Below are 13,662 nucleotides of genomic sequence, written 5' to 3' on the forward strand. Positions count from 1 at the left end.
TTCAATTATTGATGGCCGGTTCGAAAATACGCCAAAACGGCTATTTTCGATCGAGTTTGCAGCGCTGTGGGACCGCACAACATTTAATGCGTGCATCACGCACATGGCCCCTGCGAATCGGAGGTTAGGCAACTCGCTCATCCGTCATGCATTGAGCCGAGTCTACCTACGTCAAACGTCATTCAATTAGAGCTCGCTTAATGGCTTGCTTGGGTTCTACATACTGATGGTTATGTAATGATCAACGTTTCCTGCAAGGTTTTTCAATTATAGTAAATATAGACATGAGGAATCTTCATAACATGTTGTTTAAAGAGGATTGATACTGAAAAATTCTGGAAAATGCTTGTTGCCAATGCACGAACTCACACCCTCCGGATTCATTTGAAGCCAAAATTGACTGTACATTTTTGAGAAAAGTGGCAGCAAAGTTTGCATGCTTTTCAAATGGTGAGGACTGTCTCCTTACTCGAAATCTGATTTTATTTTACAACAAAGAGTTTCCCTAAAAGGTTGCATACGCTGTTGGGCAGATCTCGACGACGAGGAATTTAAATCTACCAAGAAAATGTGGTCAAGTGCTGTAAATTTCGGAGAAATTTTGAATTTTTACTGTAGCAAGGTCATTTCTTGATTAGAACAAATTGTTTATCGACCAACTGCTTTTATTGAATCCAACAATTCAAAGCTCTAACCACGATTTTGCAGTCGAGGAAAGACCGGGGAGTGAATATTAAATTCTTGTACATATATTTCCCCGAAGAATTGGGCCTGGGGCGATAAATTCAGTTTCTTTCTCAAGTGCAAACACTGCGAGCAGGCAAGCAAATATTTAAGAGGCCACGATTGATGGAGCGAGAGAGGAACACACACGATCCCATTCGCGTCTTATTGCTTAATTCTTAGGGGGTCATTCAATGGTTTGGCCCGGATCGTGCAAATATTTGCAGGTATTCGTCTTCGCGCACTGCTTCAGGTAGGTAATAACAATTTTGCCGCGCGTTATCGTCGCACGCGCGGGATTTGCATAATCGCGGGAGCAGAAAGAAAAACAAGAGGTGAAAAGTTGATGTTTAAACAACACACAGAGCGCTGATGACTGCAGCAGAATTGAATTTGCATGCAAATGCGCGACCGAAAGGGGTAAACTGTGTGCCCCGGAGGCCTTCCGGCGGCGCGCGAGTGTCCATTTATTTATTATTATGGCCACGAGAGCAACACGGCGGCGGGCCGCGTGACGTCACCAACGTAAGGCTGAGGTTGCACTTAATGACTCGGAAAAAAGCGGCTGCATTGTTTGGCCGTATTTGCTGCCAGCGCAGGAAATTAAATTTCGAGTGAGATTTGTGGCCCATCCTTGGCAGTGAGTGATGCCTGCGCGATGAAAAGCGCAAACAAATCATCCCCTTTCCCTTCTGATAGGTACATAATATTTTGCTGTGAGTGTGACGTCAGTGCGGTACGCTCGTGCGGAATTGCGAGTAAATTTGCCTCGGAAAGACTCTGCTGTGACAGTTGAAAAGCGCCGAGTCGTTCGCTCTCGTGTCTCGTCACTCGCGCTTATTGTTCCGTTTGCGTTTTTATAAAGAAAGGAAAAAACAACACTGTGCCTCGCGACACGAGCGGCTAATTTGCAATTTCCTGAATTAATTATTTGAAGGTTTGGACTAAGAGAAACGAGGACGTATTTATTTTTGTCAGCCTTTATTGTACAAGTTTAATAAATTTATACACAATTTTTAGAGAAATCAACAATATTAGTGCAACACACACGTTGTAAATATATCTCGGTTGCAAATCCTAATCCGCTGTTTTCTACAAAACCAAATTGATGACGACAAACAATAATTGACAAAATCGTAGGGAGAATTGAAAACACAACGCAAACGTTTCGGCTACATGGATAAAAGTGATGTCGGTGGCGCTGAATGACAAACCCAGCCTTTGAGATTCAGCGTCATGTGGAAGGAAGCGAAAACCGAATGGCGTTTCATTAATCCTTTTTGCAGTGGTAACAGGAGCAGCTCTTTGCCGACTTGAACACCAGATTCCGAATGCCATCTTTGCACAAAACTTCAGCGGCCACCTGCAAACAGATTCATGGGATTTCTTAATGAATGGACGGTGATATTAATGGTGAAAAGTAATCAGCTGGTCAGGGGAGGTCAAGATGAGTCTAACGGTGGGCAATTTTTGCATTTCTGATGGTTAGAACCAGAGATTTGAAGTTTGCAAAACACGAAGAAAGTTTTGCAGGGGAGTTTCTCGCAAAATTAATGGAAAACCACTCTTAAATTTTCAAACAACTTCCAAAATGTCATGGGACAACTTTTGAGCTCATTTTCAAAATTCCAAAATCCTCAGCTCATTTCCAAAGTCTTAATTAAATACTTAAATTAATAGTAGTGTCCTTTCACCTTGACCTAGGACATCAAATTTGGTGTTAGTATGATCGGGCTCGGATAGAGAAAACCAAAGCACACCTTATTTTTAGAATAAGATGAGATATTAAGGTCTCAAAGTTTCCAAAAATTGTCCCGTAAAACCATTAAAAATTCATTTTTTATGACACAAAATCTTCTAGACAGGATTTAAATCGGTGAATTTGCTTGACATCTTGCTAATTCTAACCTCCAACCCGTGTCCTTTCATCATTCTTCATATTAAAACCTTCACAAAAGATTTACCTAAGCAAGTTTATGTTTTATTTATTTTTTCTTCTTACAAAAAACACCAATAAATGCTTGTTTATTTATCGTGCAACCAAAAAGGTGATACAATCAGGATTTGAAACTCACGTCTTCCGTCTCCATGATGTTGCAGCACTGTCCAACAGAGGTGACAACCTGGTGAGGGTTGGCGATCACAGTCTCCATCTCGGAGGGCACCGACCAGGACTCGCAGTAGCCGCGGCAGGCGTGGGTCGTGATGTAGAACTCTACGCAGTCAGGGATGGCCACTTTTCGAGTGTGGCCTGCAAGCAGCAAAAGAGAGATTTTCGCCTTTAAAAGAGGGCAAAAATGTGACGCGTTCATTTTGCAGATGTGCGGAGGCGCGTCAGAGACGTATGAATTAAAAGAGAACAAGCAAGCAAAGCAGTTCATTTCAGTAAGAGAGGGGCGGCATTGATTTTCACCGTCAGTTGAGCTTTTGTTTCCGCCCGTCGAGATGATAATAACAATAATAACACACGGACGACCTGAGGCGCGCCGAGAGTGTTGCTTGCACACATACACTCAGCCGCGAGGCTTAATCTCGCTCGGCCCCGCCGCCTGTTTGCGCTATTACTTTCAATGTGCGGCGCGCGCGCGAAAAATTTCATTATTAGTGGCGTGTCGGATTAACACCACACGCGCGCGGATTAGCGAAATGAAGTCTGATTCTTTTGTGCCGCGCGTGATGGGATGGGACACCGTCCAATCTTTTTTAATTTCGCACTCACCGACTTTGTGGCAGCCAGGCCGCTCCCAGGCCTGGTCCTTTAGTCCCGTGGCCTCGCCCGTGTGCACAAGAAAGACCAACAGCACACAGCAGCAGGCCGCCACAGAGGCTGACACACGGTCCATAAGCTGAAACGAGAAGAGGATAAAATGTACTTCACTGAGATGCTCGTAAATTGTTCAGCGGTCAATCGATTCCTATACTGAGGGTTAAACTAGGTTACAAATCGGGGGACATGAAAAAAATCATCCCTTTGGCGGTTTTTGGTCTGAAAAATTGCCAACAGACAAATCAGAGAAGCGTAACGACGGCAGCGCCACAACGACATTCAAGTGGCAAAGGCTTGTGGCGCTGCTGTCTCTGATTGGTCTGTAGCACTTTTTCAAACCAAAAATCGCCAAAGTAACGGATTTTTAAGTTTCTGCTGATTTTTGGTACGTCATGTCACATCACTTAGGAATCGATTGGCGCTGTCAAAATTGAAATTCAAGTGCCATAACTTTCTAATTTAACTAACAATAAGCAATTTGTTTCAATAAAATTTTAGAAATAATCATTCATTCATTCATTGTTAAAAAAATAATGTATACTTTCTGAACCATGATTACGTTGTTTACAAAACGTGGTGCAACGCATTTGTAGAAGAAAGAAAATACTCTAACTCTGCGCTGTTAGAATGGTTGAACCCACTTTTGTTTAGGAGCCTCGGGAAATAGGGCAGCGCAGATGCAACAGATGTAGCCGACGCAGGCTGAGAAACGGGAGGCACACGGAATAAAGTTTTATTGCAGCGTGTATTTTTATTTAGCTTGCCGTCACTCATTTGATATACAATTGCCGTAAGAGAGCAAGTTATTTTTTGTAGCATAAATTGGTTTTTAGAAATTTAACGATGGTTTTGCCACCAGAAATCAATCAGCAAATGAGATGACTGTATAACCAGGCAGGAAGGGATCCCGCACAAATTTCACTCGCATTAAGAATTTATCTGCTTGACATCTCAGTCTTTTGGTTCTATGTTTGTCTCTAGAACTAATTTATTAAACATAATTTAATTTCGATCAGTATACTCCTGTGTCCCATAATATTCCAAAGATAAATATAATTAGTTAAAATGTTGATAGTGTTCCAGTTTGTTTTGCCTTGCATGGGAATCGAATAATTATAATTGAAATATAGCATTATCTGCGCCGCTTCTTGGTAATCAAAAACATGCTTCTTCGATTCAGCACGCAACGCTTCACATGTTATGTAATTTAATTGCCAAATGTTAATGTTCCGTTTCGAGCGTCAATAGGTTATGCAACTGTTTGGACGCGCGCGTTGCGCAGGTTGCTTGCCTCAATTCGCTTCGCTGCTCAAATTAAACAATTAAGAATTTAATTAGTCGACTGTAACGTCATCATGGTGCGCGGAAAGAGATCAAAGATGGAATAAAGACGCCTCGTTCGCTGTTGGGCGGAAGAAAAAGAAAATAGAGAGCGATTTTTTTGCTCGAGAACAAGGGTATTATGCTTGTTACGACACGAAACCGTTTAATGAGATTGGCCGCAAGACAAACCGGCTCTATTAAGTGGGATCGGGGCCGACTTCAAAGCGGAAAAATGGCCCGACTCGTTAAAGCAAGAAGAAAAGACGTCGAGGCGAAACGCATTCCGGCGGCAAACAAATCGCCGCACCTGACACGCCCGGCATTTTTCTGCCGACACACGACGTGAAAAATTGGCCTGCGAAGGGGTGTCCGTTTGCCGCCCCAACGCTTTCGCCGCACCGCACGTTGTGTTGTTCTGCCGGGGGCGGAGAAAAATGACGCAGTTTACAGTTTTCATGGGCAAATGTTTACACGAGAGCCAATTCATTCATGCGGCGTGTTTGTTTTGTATTTGAGTTGGGGTGCTCTGGAAATTCATTCGAAATCAGAAGCGGGTCACATCCCCAAACTCTACCTTTGAGCTGAAAAAAAAACGAAAATTTTGGCAAAGTACTCACGAGAACCGTCGGAGAGCTTGGACCGAGCGAGCGTTGCGTCAGGTGGCGATGCTGGTGTAAGGTGAGTGTGCGGCCGCTGCAGATATAGAAGAGGGTCGGGGTGCAGCCGCTCTTGCTGGGGGCGGCTCCGTTGCGCCCCGGAGGCGGACCCTCGACGCAGGGCACCACCTCGAGCGCCCACGCGAGTCACTGACGTGAATGGCCCATTCATACGAATTATCCGCGCCAACTTTGCTCGGCGTCGTCTCAATTATTCTGCCCCATGCATCAGAATCATCATTTTGGCGACATTTTTTCCGCCGCCGCACCCGCCGCGACATGCCCGACTATCGCGTCTGCTCGCTCACTCGCTCACTCGCGCCCGGCCAAACAGTTGCTTTAAATCGCGGCAAAACGAGATTATGGGATCACATGGGCGAACGCGTGTCTGGATTTCTTGCTGCCTTCGACTCGTGCTGTGCGTCACACGGCACCGCCATTTCTTTTGAATTTTATTGTTCTAGGTTAAACAGAAACCACCAGAGATAACATAAATCGGAAGCTTAACTTTCGCACGCCACTTGTGAGATGGCTTTCAAGAAGATCACACCTATTGATACGAACAAAAATGTTTTTTTCTTATTGCTATCTAACAGAGTTTAAAATAAGATGAAAATTCGCCAAAGCAAAACTTCCTGTTATTTACGGTTACCCAGTTATGAATAGGGCTGTTTATTTAAGCGGTGTTTTCCGCTAAAATATTCAACTATTTTAAGACTGTTTTTAAAGCAATTTAGTCTGTTTTGGATGGTATCAAGACATCGTTTCAGCCCAATTAACACTTGTTTACTGTCAAAATTTAGCATTTTTTAATGGATATAATCTCACTCTCTGGTCCAAATGTCAAGATACTTATCATTTTAAGGAGCAGAGAGCATTACTATATTCACCAGCTAAAAAAATATATTCACCAGCTAAAAAAATACAGATAACAAAAAAGGCGCCACCAATTGCCAGAGTTGTGCATTTGGCCTGCACCCTGTCGAAGCGCGATTTTACTGTCACATTTTTGTTAAATATTAATAACAAAATCGAAGATAGATTTTCATTCAAGTTACATACCTCTTTTTTATTCATACCTGGACTTTAATTAGGCTTTTTATTAACCATCAAAATGAACGAGACGGGAATATTTCCACATTGCAAATATATGCGAATGATTTCAAACATATTCTAGCAGAAAACTGGAACTGATGATGACTTTCGAAATTTTTTAGAACCAAAAGGAATTGTTATATGACTGCTTTTGAACAGGTCTTTTTTTCTGATGTATATAAAAAATCATCTAGAGTTTAATATTATTGAACCAAAAATTCCGCTTAAATCGAAATCACTAGAAAAATGTCAAGTCTGAAAAGGAAAAATATAAAGTTAACTTTTAGTCAATTTAAGCGGTTTTGGCAGTCATAGACGGTTTTAAACAAAGACCTGATAGGTAAGTGAAAAATCTTAAAATTTTATCAAGGATTATGGCACATTTTTTCCGATTGAAACAAAATATTTTTTAAATTGAAAATATAATGACGATAGTTACTTTAGAGTTATGGTTTTGACTTTTTTAGTCAGCTGCTATGAATGCTAGATCAAAAATCGTTTCAAATTCTGAGAGCTGACAAAATTTCCTGGAAAATTTGTCTGAAAAGTTGGATTTAAACTTGCTGAGAAAAAAGTTTTAAATGGCCAAAATGAAGCTTGATTTAATAACAACTAACTTACAAAAAAATGGAAAAGGCGTTAAATTTCTGATATCAATTTTCCCGGAGCACTTTTCTGTCTGAAATTTTCGAAATTTTGCGCCTTCAGGTGGCGACCACCACAACAACTGTTTCCTAAATGGGTTGCCAAAATATTTCTCTACTACTCAATGAATTATCTTTAGAACTATATTTGTGCTTATCTTTGTTTTCAGTATCTCTTGTTTATTCCAATTTCACAGCACAAACAAACAAACACTACCTGACTATTTTATGATTTTTCTTTTTAAATTTTAAATCAACAATATGGTAACGACCTCTACAAATTCCCTTTCACATATTGCGTACTAACCAAAAGCCTAATAGGCGCCCAGGGTCACGAGCACGCTCTCAGCGCTCTCTTTCTTTTTATTATCTCTCGCAGTCAGTCTCGTTTAGTCTGGGCAAGGGAGACCAACGCCTTCTCAAAATTGTCCGCAATGGGCTTTTTAACCAATCTCGGAGGTGCTGCCCTGCTGTTGTACGTGCTGGGCCGTATTTTCAAGAAGCAGATATTTCAGTTTAAGGAAAGGTTTGATTTTTAAATGCCAACGAGTAAACTGTAATTATTGTTTTATTTAAAAATCAAAGAAACTTCGCCTTGTTTATCAATCGCTTCATGGGCTTGTACAATGCGACTGCCAAGGTTCACAAGGAACGGCTGTTCAGCGAGTTGAGCTCAATCAAGTCGCACGACCCCAAGCTGCAAAAGGAAGGAAAACTTCGTATCCTGGAGGTTGGCTGTGGGTCCGGTATGTGCATTTTGTTTTTTTCCAAACGCATTATACTGCAAAATCCTGGAAAATGCTTGTTGCCAATCATGAACTCCTCCCTTATCCCTTAGAATTCATTTGAAGCCAAAATTGACCTGAAGTAACAGTGTTCATTTTTGAGAAAAGTGGCTGCAAAGTTAGCATGCTTTTCAAATGCAAATTCAAATAATAATCAATTCATCAGTTAGGTAAGCCTTTAGTGTTCGAAGCCACCAACAGATAGCGCCACCAGACCTTTCGCTTTTTTTATGGCACTGCAATTTCAGACTCTATCCTGCCACTGTGCATTCTTCCCTTATTATGTTTTCCTTTGACGTGCTGAAAACCAAAATCGGTTTAGAATCGTGAAAAACCACGATTTTTTAACCAAAAATTCTTTTCCAACGTGTCTACGGCGAATAGCTGGACTGATTTTTGTTTTCAGCACGTCTAAAGAAATAATTCTAGAAGTAAAAGTGCATAGCAGCATGATTGAGTCTTAAATCACAGCGGAAGTTCATTAAAGTCGAAAGAAACCACTGGCGCCATCTATATTGGTCGATTTGAACACTAAGGGCTTACGCATCTGGTATCGATCCACTTTAATCAAACGAATTAAAAGTTTTGGTGTACTCAATGATCTGTCACGGCTTCTAATCAGAGAGTAAAAGGGGATCTTGTTGATAAGCGATCTTCATTCGATTCGTCTCGTTGAGCATATTTGAAAAAAATATGTCGATATTTTTTTAATTCCACCAGTTTTCAGGAATTTAGAAATGACAATCTGAAATTGATTGAATTGTCCAATTGGCATCTTTTATTAAACACTATCGAATTGTAGCGAAAAAACACCATATTTTATCAGACTCTTTTTCAAGTCTCAACACGCGCGTTTCTATCAATTTGATGCAGGTGCGAACCTGGAGCACATGCCCAAGGGCAGCCACCTCGTGATGCTGGACCCGAACGAGTCGTTCAAGCCGCTGCTGGAGAAAAACCTGGCGGCGCACCCGAGCCTGAAAATGGAGCGTTTCGTGCTGGGCAAGGTGGAGCAGATGCTCGACGTGGCGAACGACAGCGTGGACGCGGTGGTGTGCACGCTGGTGCTGTGCTCGGTGGACAACGTGGCCCGCGCCCTGGCCGAGGTGCGGCGCGTGCTCGTGCCGGTGGGTATATTCCGAGTGCGTCATTCTTAATTCACTTAAATCCCACTTTCTTGCAGGGCGGCAAGTTCATTTTTCTCGAACACGTAGCAGCCGAGCGGGGGAGCGTGCTGCGAGCGCTGCAGTGCTTTTTGAGCGTGTCCCGGTGCGTTATAGTTTGTTTCACCTATAGCTAGCTACCTCTAGTGAATGGAGCCCTCGTATTACATGCCTGCACCCTTACGTAAAGCCGAGTGTCGCGGCGGCGGCGGCGGCGGCGCAAGTATGTGATGAGACCAGCGAAAATGTGCCGCACATACCAAACAGCCGACCGCAGGGCAAACGGGGGTGGTTCACCTTCCCCCGCGCGCAGCTCGCTGGAATCTTTGAAGTTTATTTGATATTCTGCGAAAGATTGCCGGTCTTAAAGTTCCAACAGCCGTGATAAATAAACGCGACGCGCATAACGGGCGAGCAGTAAACACTTTTAACTATTCGCCTTTTTGATTTGTTTCCTGTGTTTTATGCGTTTTTATTTTTAGAAGAGCATGCCGTGTGCGTGTCTGAGTCATTGGAAAAATCCGTCAAATGTGACCACATAGGAGCGGCGAATTGTCCGCAAATCATACGACGTATGACTCGAACAAACTTTGCGAAATATTTAAAGAAGTTGACTCTGAAATACATTTTGTGGCTTTTAGGCCAAAATTCCTAAAATTGTCAATTTTACAGGGGCTTTAAGTTTACTGTTTTTTAAATGTGCGCCTGGTGCGCTCATGTTATCCGTTCGCGGTGTTATTGGGACCCGGGTTTCAGCATTCGTGCTAGTGCAGTGCGCGCCCTTCCCGGTTCTCGGACAGGGATAAAAAGAGCAAAAAAAAAAAAAGGAAAAAATATAATATTCTTATCCAGAGTTAGAAAATGTTTAAATACGTCCCCAAAACTGCCGTTCTGAGGGGTGAAACTTTAATTGGATAAAAACGGCTTCAGAGAAAATTCAAATATTGTGTAGTCACGAACACAAAGATATTGTGTGTTCGGTGTTCTACAAAACTTAAGGCAAAAACGGCGTTTTGTATATTTGCACGAAAATTGACTTTAAAACCTGATAAGATATTATTAAGTTTCGATGGAAACCGGTCTGTACCAGTGAATTTTGAACTTAAATATCTAGTTTTTTCCCCATTAATATTGACCAAAAACATTCCCTATTTGCAGATTGTGGCCTTCAATTTTCTGTGGATGCGTCCTGAACAAAGAACTGGACGAACACGTTGCAAACGCTGGATTCTCGTCATGGAACACGAAACGCGTGGACATTTTCAACCGAAAGATGTTTTTATTTCATTTCATTCGATCGCAACAAGTTGGCGTTGCAAACAAATAAAGCTGACAATGAGCAGATTTACACGAATTGCTGTTCATAATAAAACTCATCCTTACAATTTTATTCCTTTCTTGCCCAATTTCTCGGGAAAGCCGTTTAAAAAACCAAGACGAAACAAAAAAATTGTATAAGGCTAAATGAAGCTTGATTTTGGGACAGCTAATTTAGAAAAAATAAAACAACTCTAGCACAAGTCGATACATTTCTGCATTCGATTTTCCCGGAGTAGCAATTTTCCCGCTAAATAGATTACTAATATTTAAAGTTGTTTTGAAATCGAATACCACTTTTCAAAAAATTACGCCAATATATATGATATTTCTTTTGGCGTTGTTGGATTTAGCGAAGCGTAAATAACGGGAGTTATAATATACGTTTGGAAAATTGCAATATTTTATCAAACACTATCCCCCCCCCCCCAGAAAAAATATATCTCCTCGTGAGCAGATATAGGAAATCTCTGTTCGCAATTTGCAATTTTATTCAACGTATATTGCAGGCTGCCACAGTGTGGCCAAAGCGAAACGAATACGCGCGCCGCAGAGAGAAGACATTAAAGTTACACTACATCCATTAAGATAATATACGCGGTGCGGTGCGGGCATAAATGCATAATGGGGCCGAACTATTATTTGCCTTTGGTGCTAGTGAGTGCGGCCGCTGGAAAGACAAAGTGCAGAGCAGGCGAAGCCAAGAGCGAAGGAGCGAGGAGGCGCCGGCCGCGCCGCGAGCGCGATCCGCAGCGTCAGTGCAGCATGGACGAGTGGTCGGGCTGCTTCTTCAACAGCCTGCTGGCGCTGGTCGTCCTCGTGCCGCTCGCCTACACCGTCCTCTTCAGCGACAAGTTTCGCAAGTTTCGTGAGCAGTGCGTCTAATTAATCCCGCGCCGCTGATAAAGTTAATGCGCCCGCCGTGTGCACACGCAGGTGGTATGCCGAATTCGTCAGTGACCTCAGGGTCGTGTGGAACGCCGCCTTGGACGAGAGGAAGAGGACCCTCCTCGCTCCCATGGAGCACGCCGTGTCCAAGGACGACCAGCTCAGACTGAAGAAGTCCATCAGGGTCTTGGAAATCGGCTGCGGCACTGGTGAGACTCGCACTGCTGCGGTGTTTTTGTTCCGCAAAACGTTGATAAAAAATTATTTTTCGTGATTTGATTTTTATCAAGCACCTGTAAGACTGTTCCAATTACTTTTTATAATACGTTTATCACCCGTCAATTAATTGGTATTATCATTGATGACGTTTTATTAAAGACAATTTTTGCGCTATCAACGTGTTTCAGAAAGTCCCAGAGTTTTTTTTGGCCAGGGTTAAAAATAGTTGGAAGTGTGTGGTTTTTATGAATATCTTAGCACTTGAGACGAGAGAGAAACACTTTAACGTTTGTATCCAGCAGATTTATTTTTGGGAACATTCTGGAAATAATATATTCTTTTCTAAATGTCAGAAATAGACAGGAGCACCACGCGGTTAAGGGTTTGATACTTAATTTTAGAAATGATTTTTAATTCTATGGTATGTGCTTTTGAAAGGTAAGGATCTTGATGAATTTTTTACTGAAACTTGACCAAAAACCTGGCTTTCCCACTATTTTGAAAATAAAAACTCGAAAAATGGTGCTTATTTGGGTTTCCAAATCTCAGCTACCAACAGTCGGATTTTCAAAAACCACACACCCAATATTCGAAAAGTTGACCTTTGACTACCACTTTGAGGTCAACAGGAGAGTTTTTCCTCTTCAAGAGACGAGTTCAACGGTGTCTGCGACCAATCTGAACCGAAAATGCCAAATTCTAAATTTAAAAGTGTTCGTAAAACCCGCAAAAAAATGTGGAAAGTAGGTGTTTTTTCAAAGTGTTGCAAGATCCTCAGACTCCTGCCATAACCATATACTTTTCCTAGACAGCATTTTACTTTCCAAACGGGAAACAACGGTGAGATAAACTGCCAGGAAAGACATTAGGATGTTCCCAAGGCGGATTAGAAGAAAATAGTTATTTACTTCTATGAACTAATTGAAATCCTATATCTATATTACAAAGCAATTACAAAATAATCCAGTGGCTTTAAAGTTGTGTAAATAACCTAGACCTCACTGGGCCCAGCATTCAGGGTTTCGAAAGATTTTATCAGGTTTAAATTAATTGTTAAGTACCCTACAATACTCTCAAATCCTCCTAAAACGCATCGGCGTGAATATTTCAAAACTATTTTTGCAAGCGTGGCTGTTTATAAAGCTTCATTGTTTTGATTTGAAAGTGCTGGCTGCGTAGCCACTTTATACCTTCGTCTATTTCTGTTGCAATATCTTTTTCACAGGCACAAACCTCAAGTACTACCCGGACGGCGCGAGCCTGGTGATGGTCGACAGTGCGGCCGACTTTGAGGACCGGCTGCTGGAAAACGTGAAGAAGTATCCGCGTTTATTTTTGGAGCGCATTGTTTACTCGTGTCCGGAAGACATGTGTGAAATTACAGACCAAAGTGTGGACGCCGTCGTGTCAACCAACGTCCTCTGCTCGGTCGGCGACGAGCGAAAGGTTTTGGCAGAAGTGGTCCGCGTTTTGGCACAAGTATACCCATCAGCGAAAGCTGCGCCTGACACGTGTTTATTTGCAATTTTTTTTTCAGGGGGGAAAGTTTTACATGATCGAGCCCAAGGCGGAAAACTTCTGGAGTTTTACTTTTGCACTGCAGTGGATTTTTACAACTTCTGGGTAACAAAACATACATGAATTTAAAGCTCGATCAGTGATGTCATTGTTTTAACTTTCTAGCATATGGCCATACCTTTTTGATGGCTGCCGCCTGACCAGAGACATCGAAAAAGTCGTGGGCGAAGCTGGCTTCAGTGCTGTGGAGAGCTCTGATTTTAATTTGCAACAGAGTGACCATTTCGTTTTTAGAGTAATTCGCAGACAAACTTGTCTAGTCGCTACAAAATAATAAAGTTGGATTTATACTTTTTCAATTATTTTGTTCTTGAAATTTCTAGGTTCGTCAGCAAAATTTGCATCTCAGGCAGGGGAATTGTTCTTTTTTTAATGGACAATTTTAGTCCAATTATCAATGTGAAATTTTAGAAATTTATATTACTTCTCGATTTTTTGCTATTTTTTATGTTGGATCACTGGATCAGTAAAAATGCTGATAATCTCGAACGGACTGAAGTAGCT

At 41.9% G+C, this 13,662-nt stretch overlaps 3 protein-coding genes across 3 annotated transcripts; 2 read left to right on the top strand and 1 right to left on the bottom strand.

Annotated features, from left to right (window-relative positions):
- Positions 1-1,687: 1,687 nt before the first annotated feature.
- On the bottom strand, positions 1,688-5,752 carry Gpa2 (Glycoprotein hormone alpha 2). Its single transcript, XM_065475583.1, has 4 exons — positions 5,431-5,752; positions 3,443-3,569; positions 2,799-2,974; positions 1,688-2,086 (listed from the first exon to the last, which is right to left on the bottom strand). Exons 2-4 carry the CDS (start codon positions 3,564-3,566, stop codon positions 1,994-1,996), a joined length of 393 nt encoding a protein of 130 aa, XP_065331655.1. The 5' UTR covers positions 3,567-3,569; positions 5,431-5,752; the 3' UTR covers positions 1,688-1,993.
- A 1,821-nt stretch (positions 5,753-7,573) lies between these two features.
- Positions 7,574-10,532, top strand: LOC135948587 (thiol S-methyltransferase TMT1A-like). The gene is made up of 5 exons (XM_065497930.1): positions 7,574-7,734; positions 7,794-7,954; positions 8,867-9,120; positions 9,177-9,262; positions 10,315-10,532. Exons 1-5 carry the CDS (start codon positions 7,643-7,645, stop codon positions 10,481-10,483), a joined length of 762 nt encoding a protein of 253 aa, XP_065354002.1. The 5' UTR covers positions 7,574-7,642; the 3' UTR covers positions 10,484-10,532.
- Positions 10,533-11,066: 534 nt separating this feature from the next.
- On the top strand, positions 11,067-13,457 carry LOC135948609 (thiol S-methyltransferase TMT1A-like). Its single transcript, XM_065497968.1, has 5 exons — positions 11,067-11,348; positions 11,410-11,570; positions 12,806-13,059; positions 13,118-13,203; positions 13,264-13,457. The coding sequence occupies exons 1-5, from the start codon at positions 11,098-11,100 to the stop codon at positions 13,430-13,432; spliced, it is 921 nt and encodes a 306-aa protein (XP_065354040.1). The 5' UTR covers positions 11,067-11,097; the 3' UTR covers positions 13,433-13,457.
- Positions 13,458-13,662: the final 205 nt, after the last annotated feature.

Source organism: Cloeon dipterum, chromosome 1 (assembly GCF_949628265.1).
Source record: "Cloeon dipterum chromosome 1, ieCloDipt1.1, whole genome shotgun sequence".
Lineage (NCBI taxonomy): Eukaryota > Metazoa > Arthropoda > Insecta > Ephemeroptera > Baetidae > Cloeon > Cloeon dipterum.

Bases quoted from the DNA above. Each gene is read 5' to 3' on its own strand.
- Gpa2 (XM_065475583.1), bottom strand. From the start codon at position 3,566: ATGGACCGTGTGTCAGCCTCTGTGGCGGCCTGCTGCTGTGTGCTGTTG. The intron at 2,975-3,442 runs GTGAGTGCGAAA...TGCTGCTTGCAG, and splicing joins GCCTGGCTGCCACAAAGTCG to GCCACACTCGAAAAGTGGCC. The intron at 2,087-2,798 runs GTGAGTTTCAAA...ATCTGTTTGCAG, and splicing joins ACATCATGGAGACGGAAGAC to GTGGCCGCTGAAGTTTTGTG.
- LOC135948587 (XM_065497930.1), top strand. From the start codon at position 7,643: ATGGGCTTTTTAACCAATCTCGGAGGTGCTGCCCTGCTGTTGTACGTG. The intron at 9,121-9,176 runs GTGGGTATATTC...ACTTTCTTGCAG, and splicing joins TGCGGCGCGTGCTCGTGCCG to GGCGGCAAGTTCATTTTTCT. The intron at 9,263-10,314 runs GTGCGTTATAGT...CCCTATTTGCAG, and splicing joins TGCTTTTTGAGCGTGTCCCG to ATTGTGGCCTTCAATTTTCT.
- LOC135948609 (XM_065497968.1), top strand. From the start codon at position 11,098: ATGGGGCCGAACTATTATTTGCCTTTGGTGCTAGTGAGTGCGGCCGCT. The intron at 11,349-11,409 runs GTGCGTCTAATT...GTGCACACGCAG, and splicing joins TTTCGCAAGTTTCGTGAGCA to GTGGTATGCCGAATTCGTCA. The intron at 13,204-13,263 runs GTAACAAAACAT...TTAACTTTCTAG, and splicing joins TGGATTTTTACAACTTCTGG to CATATGGCCATACCTTTTTG.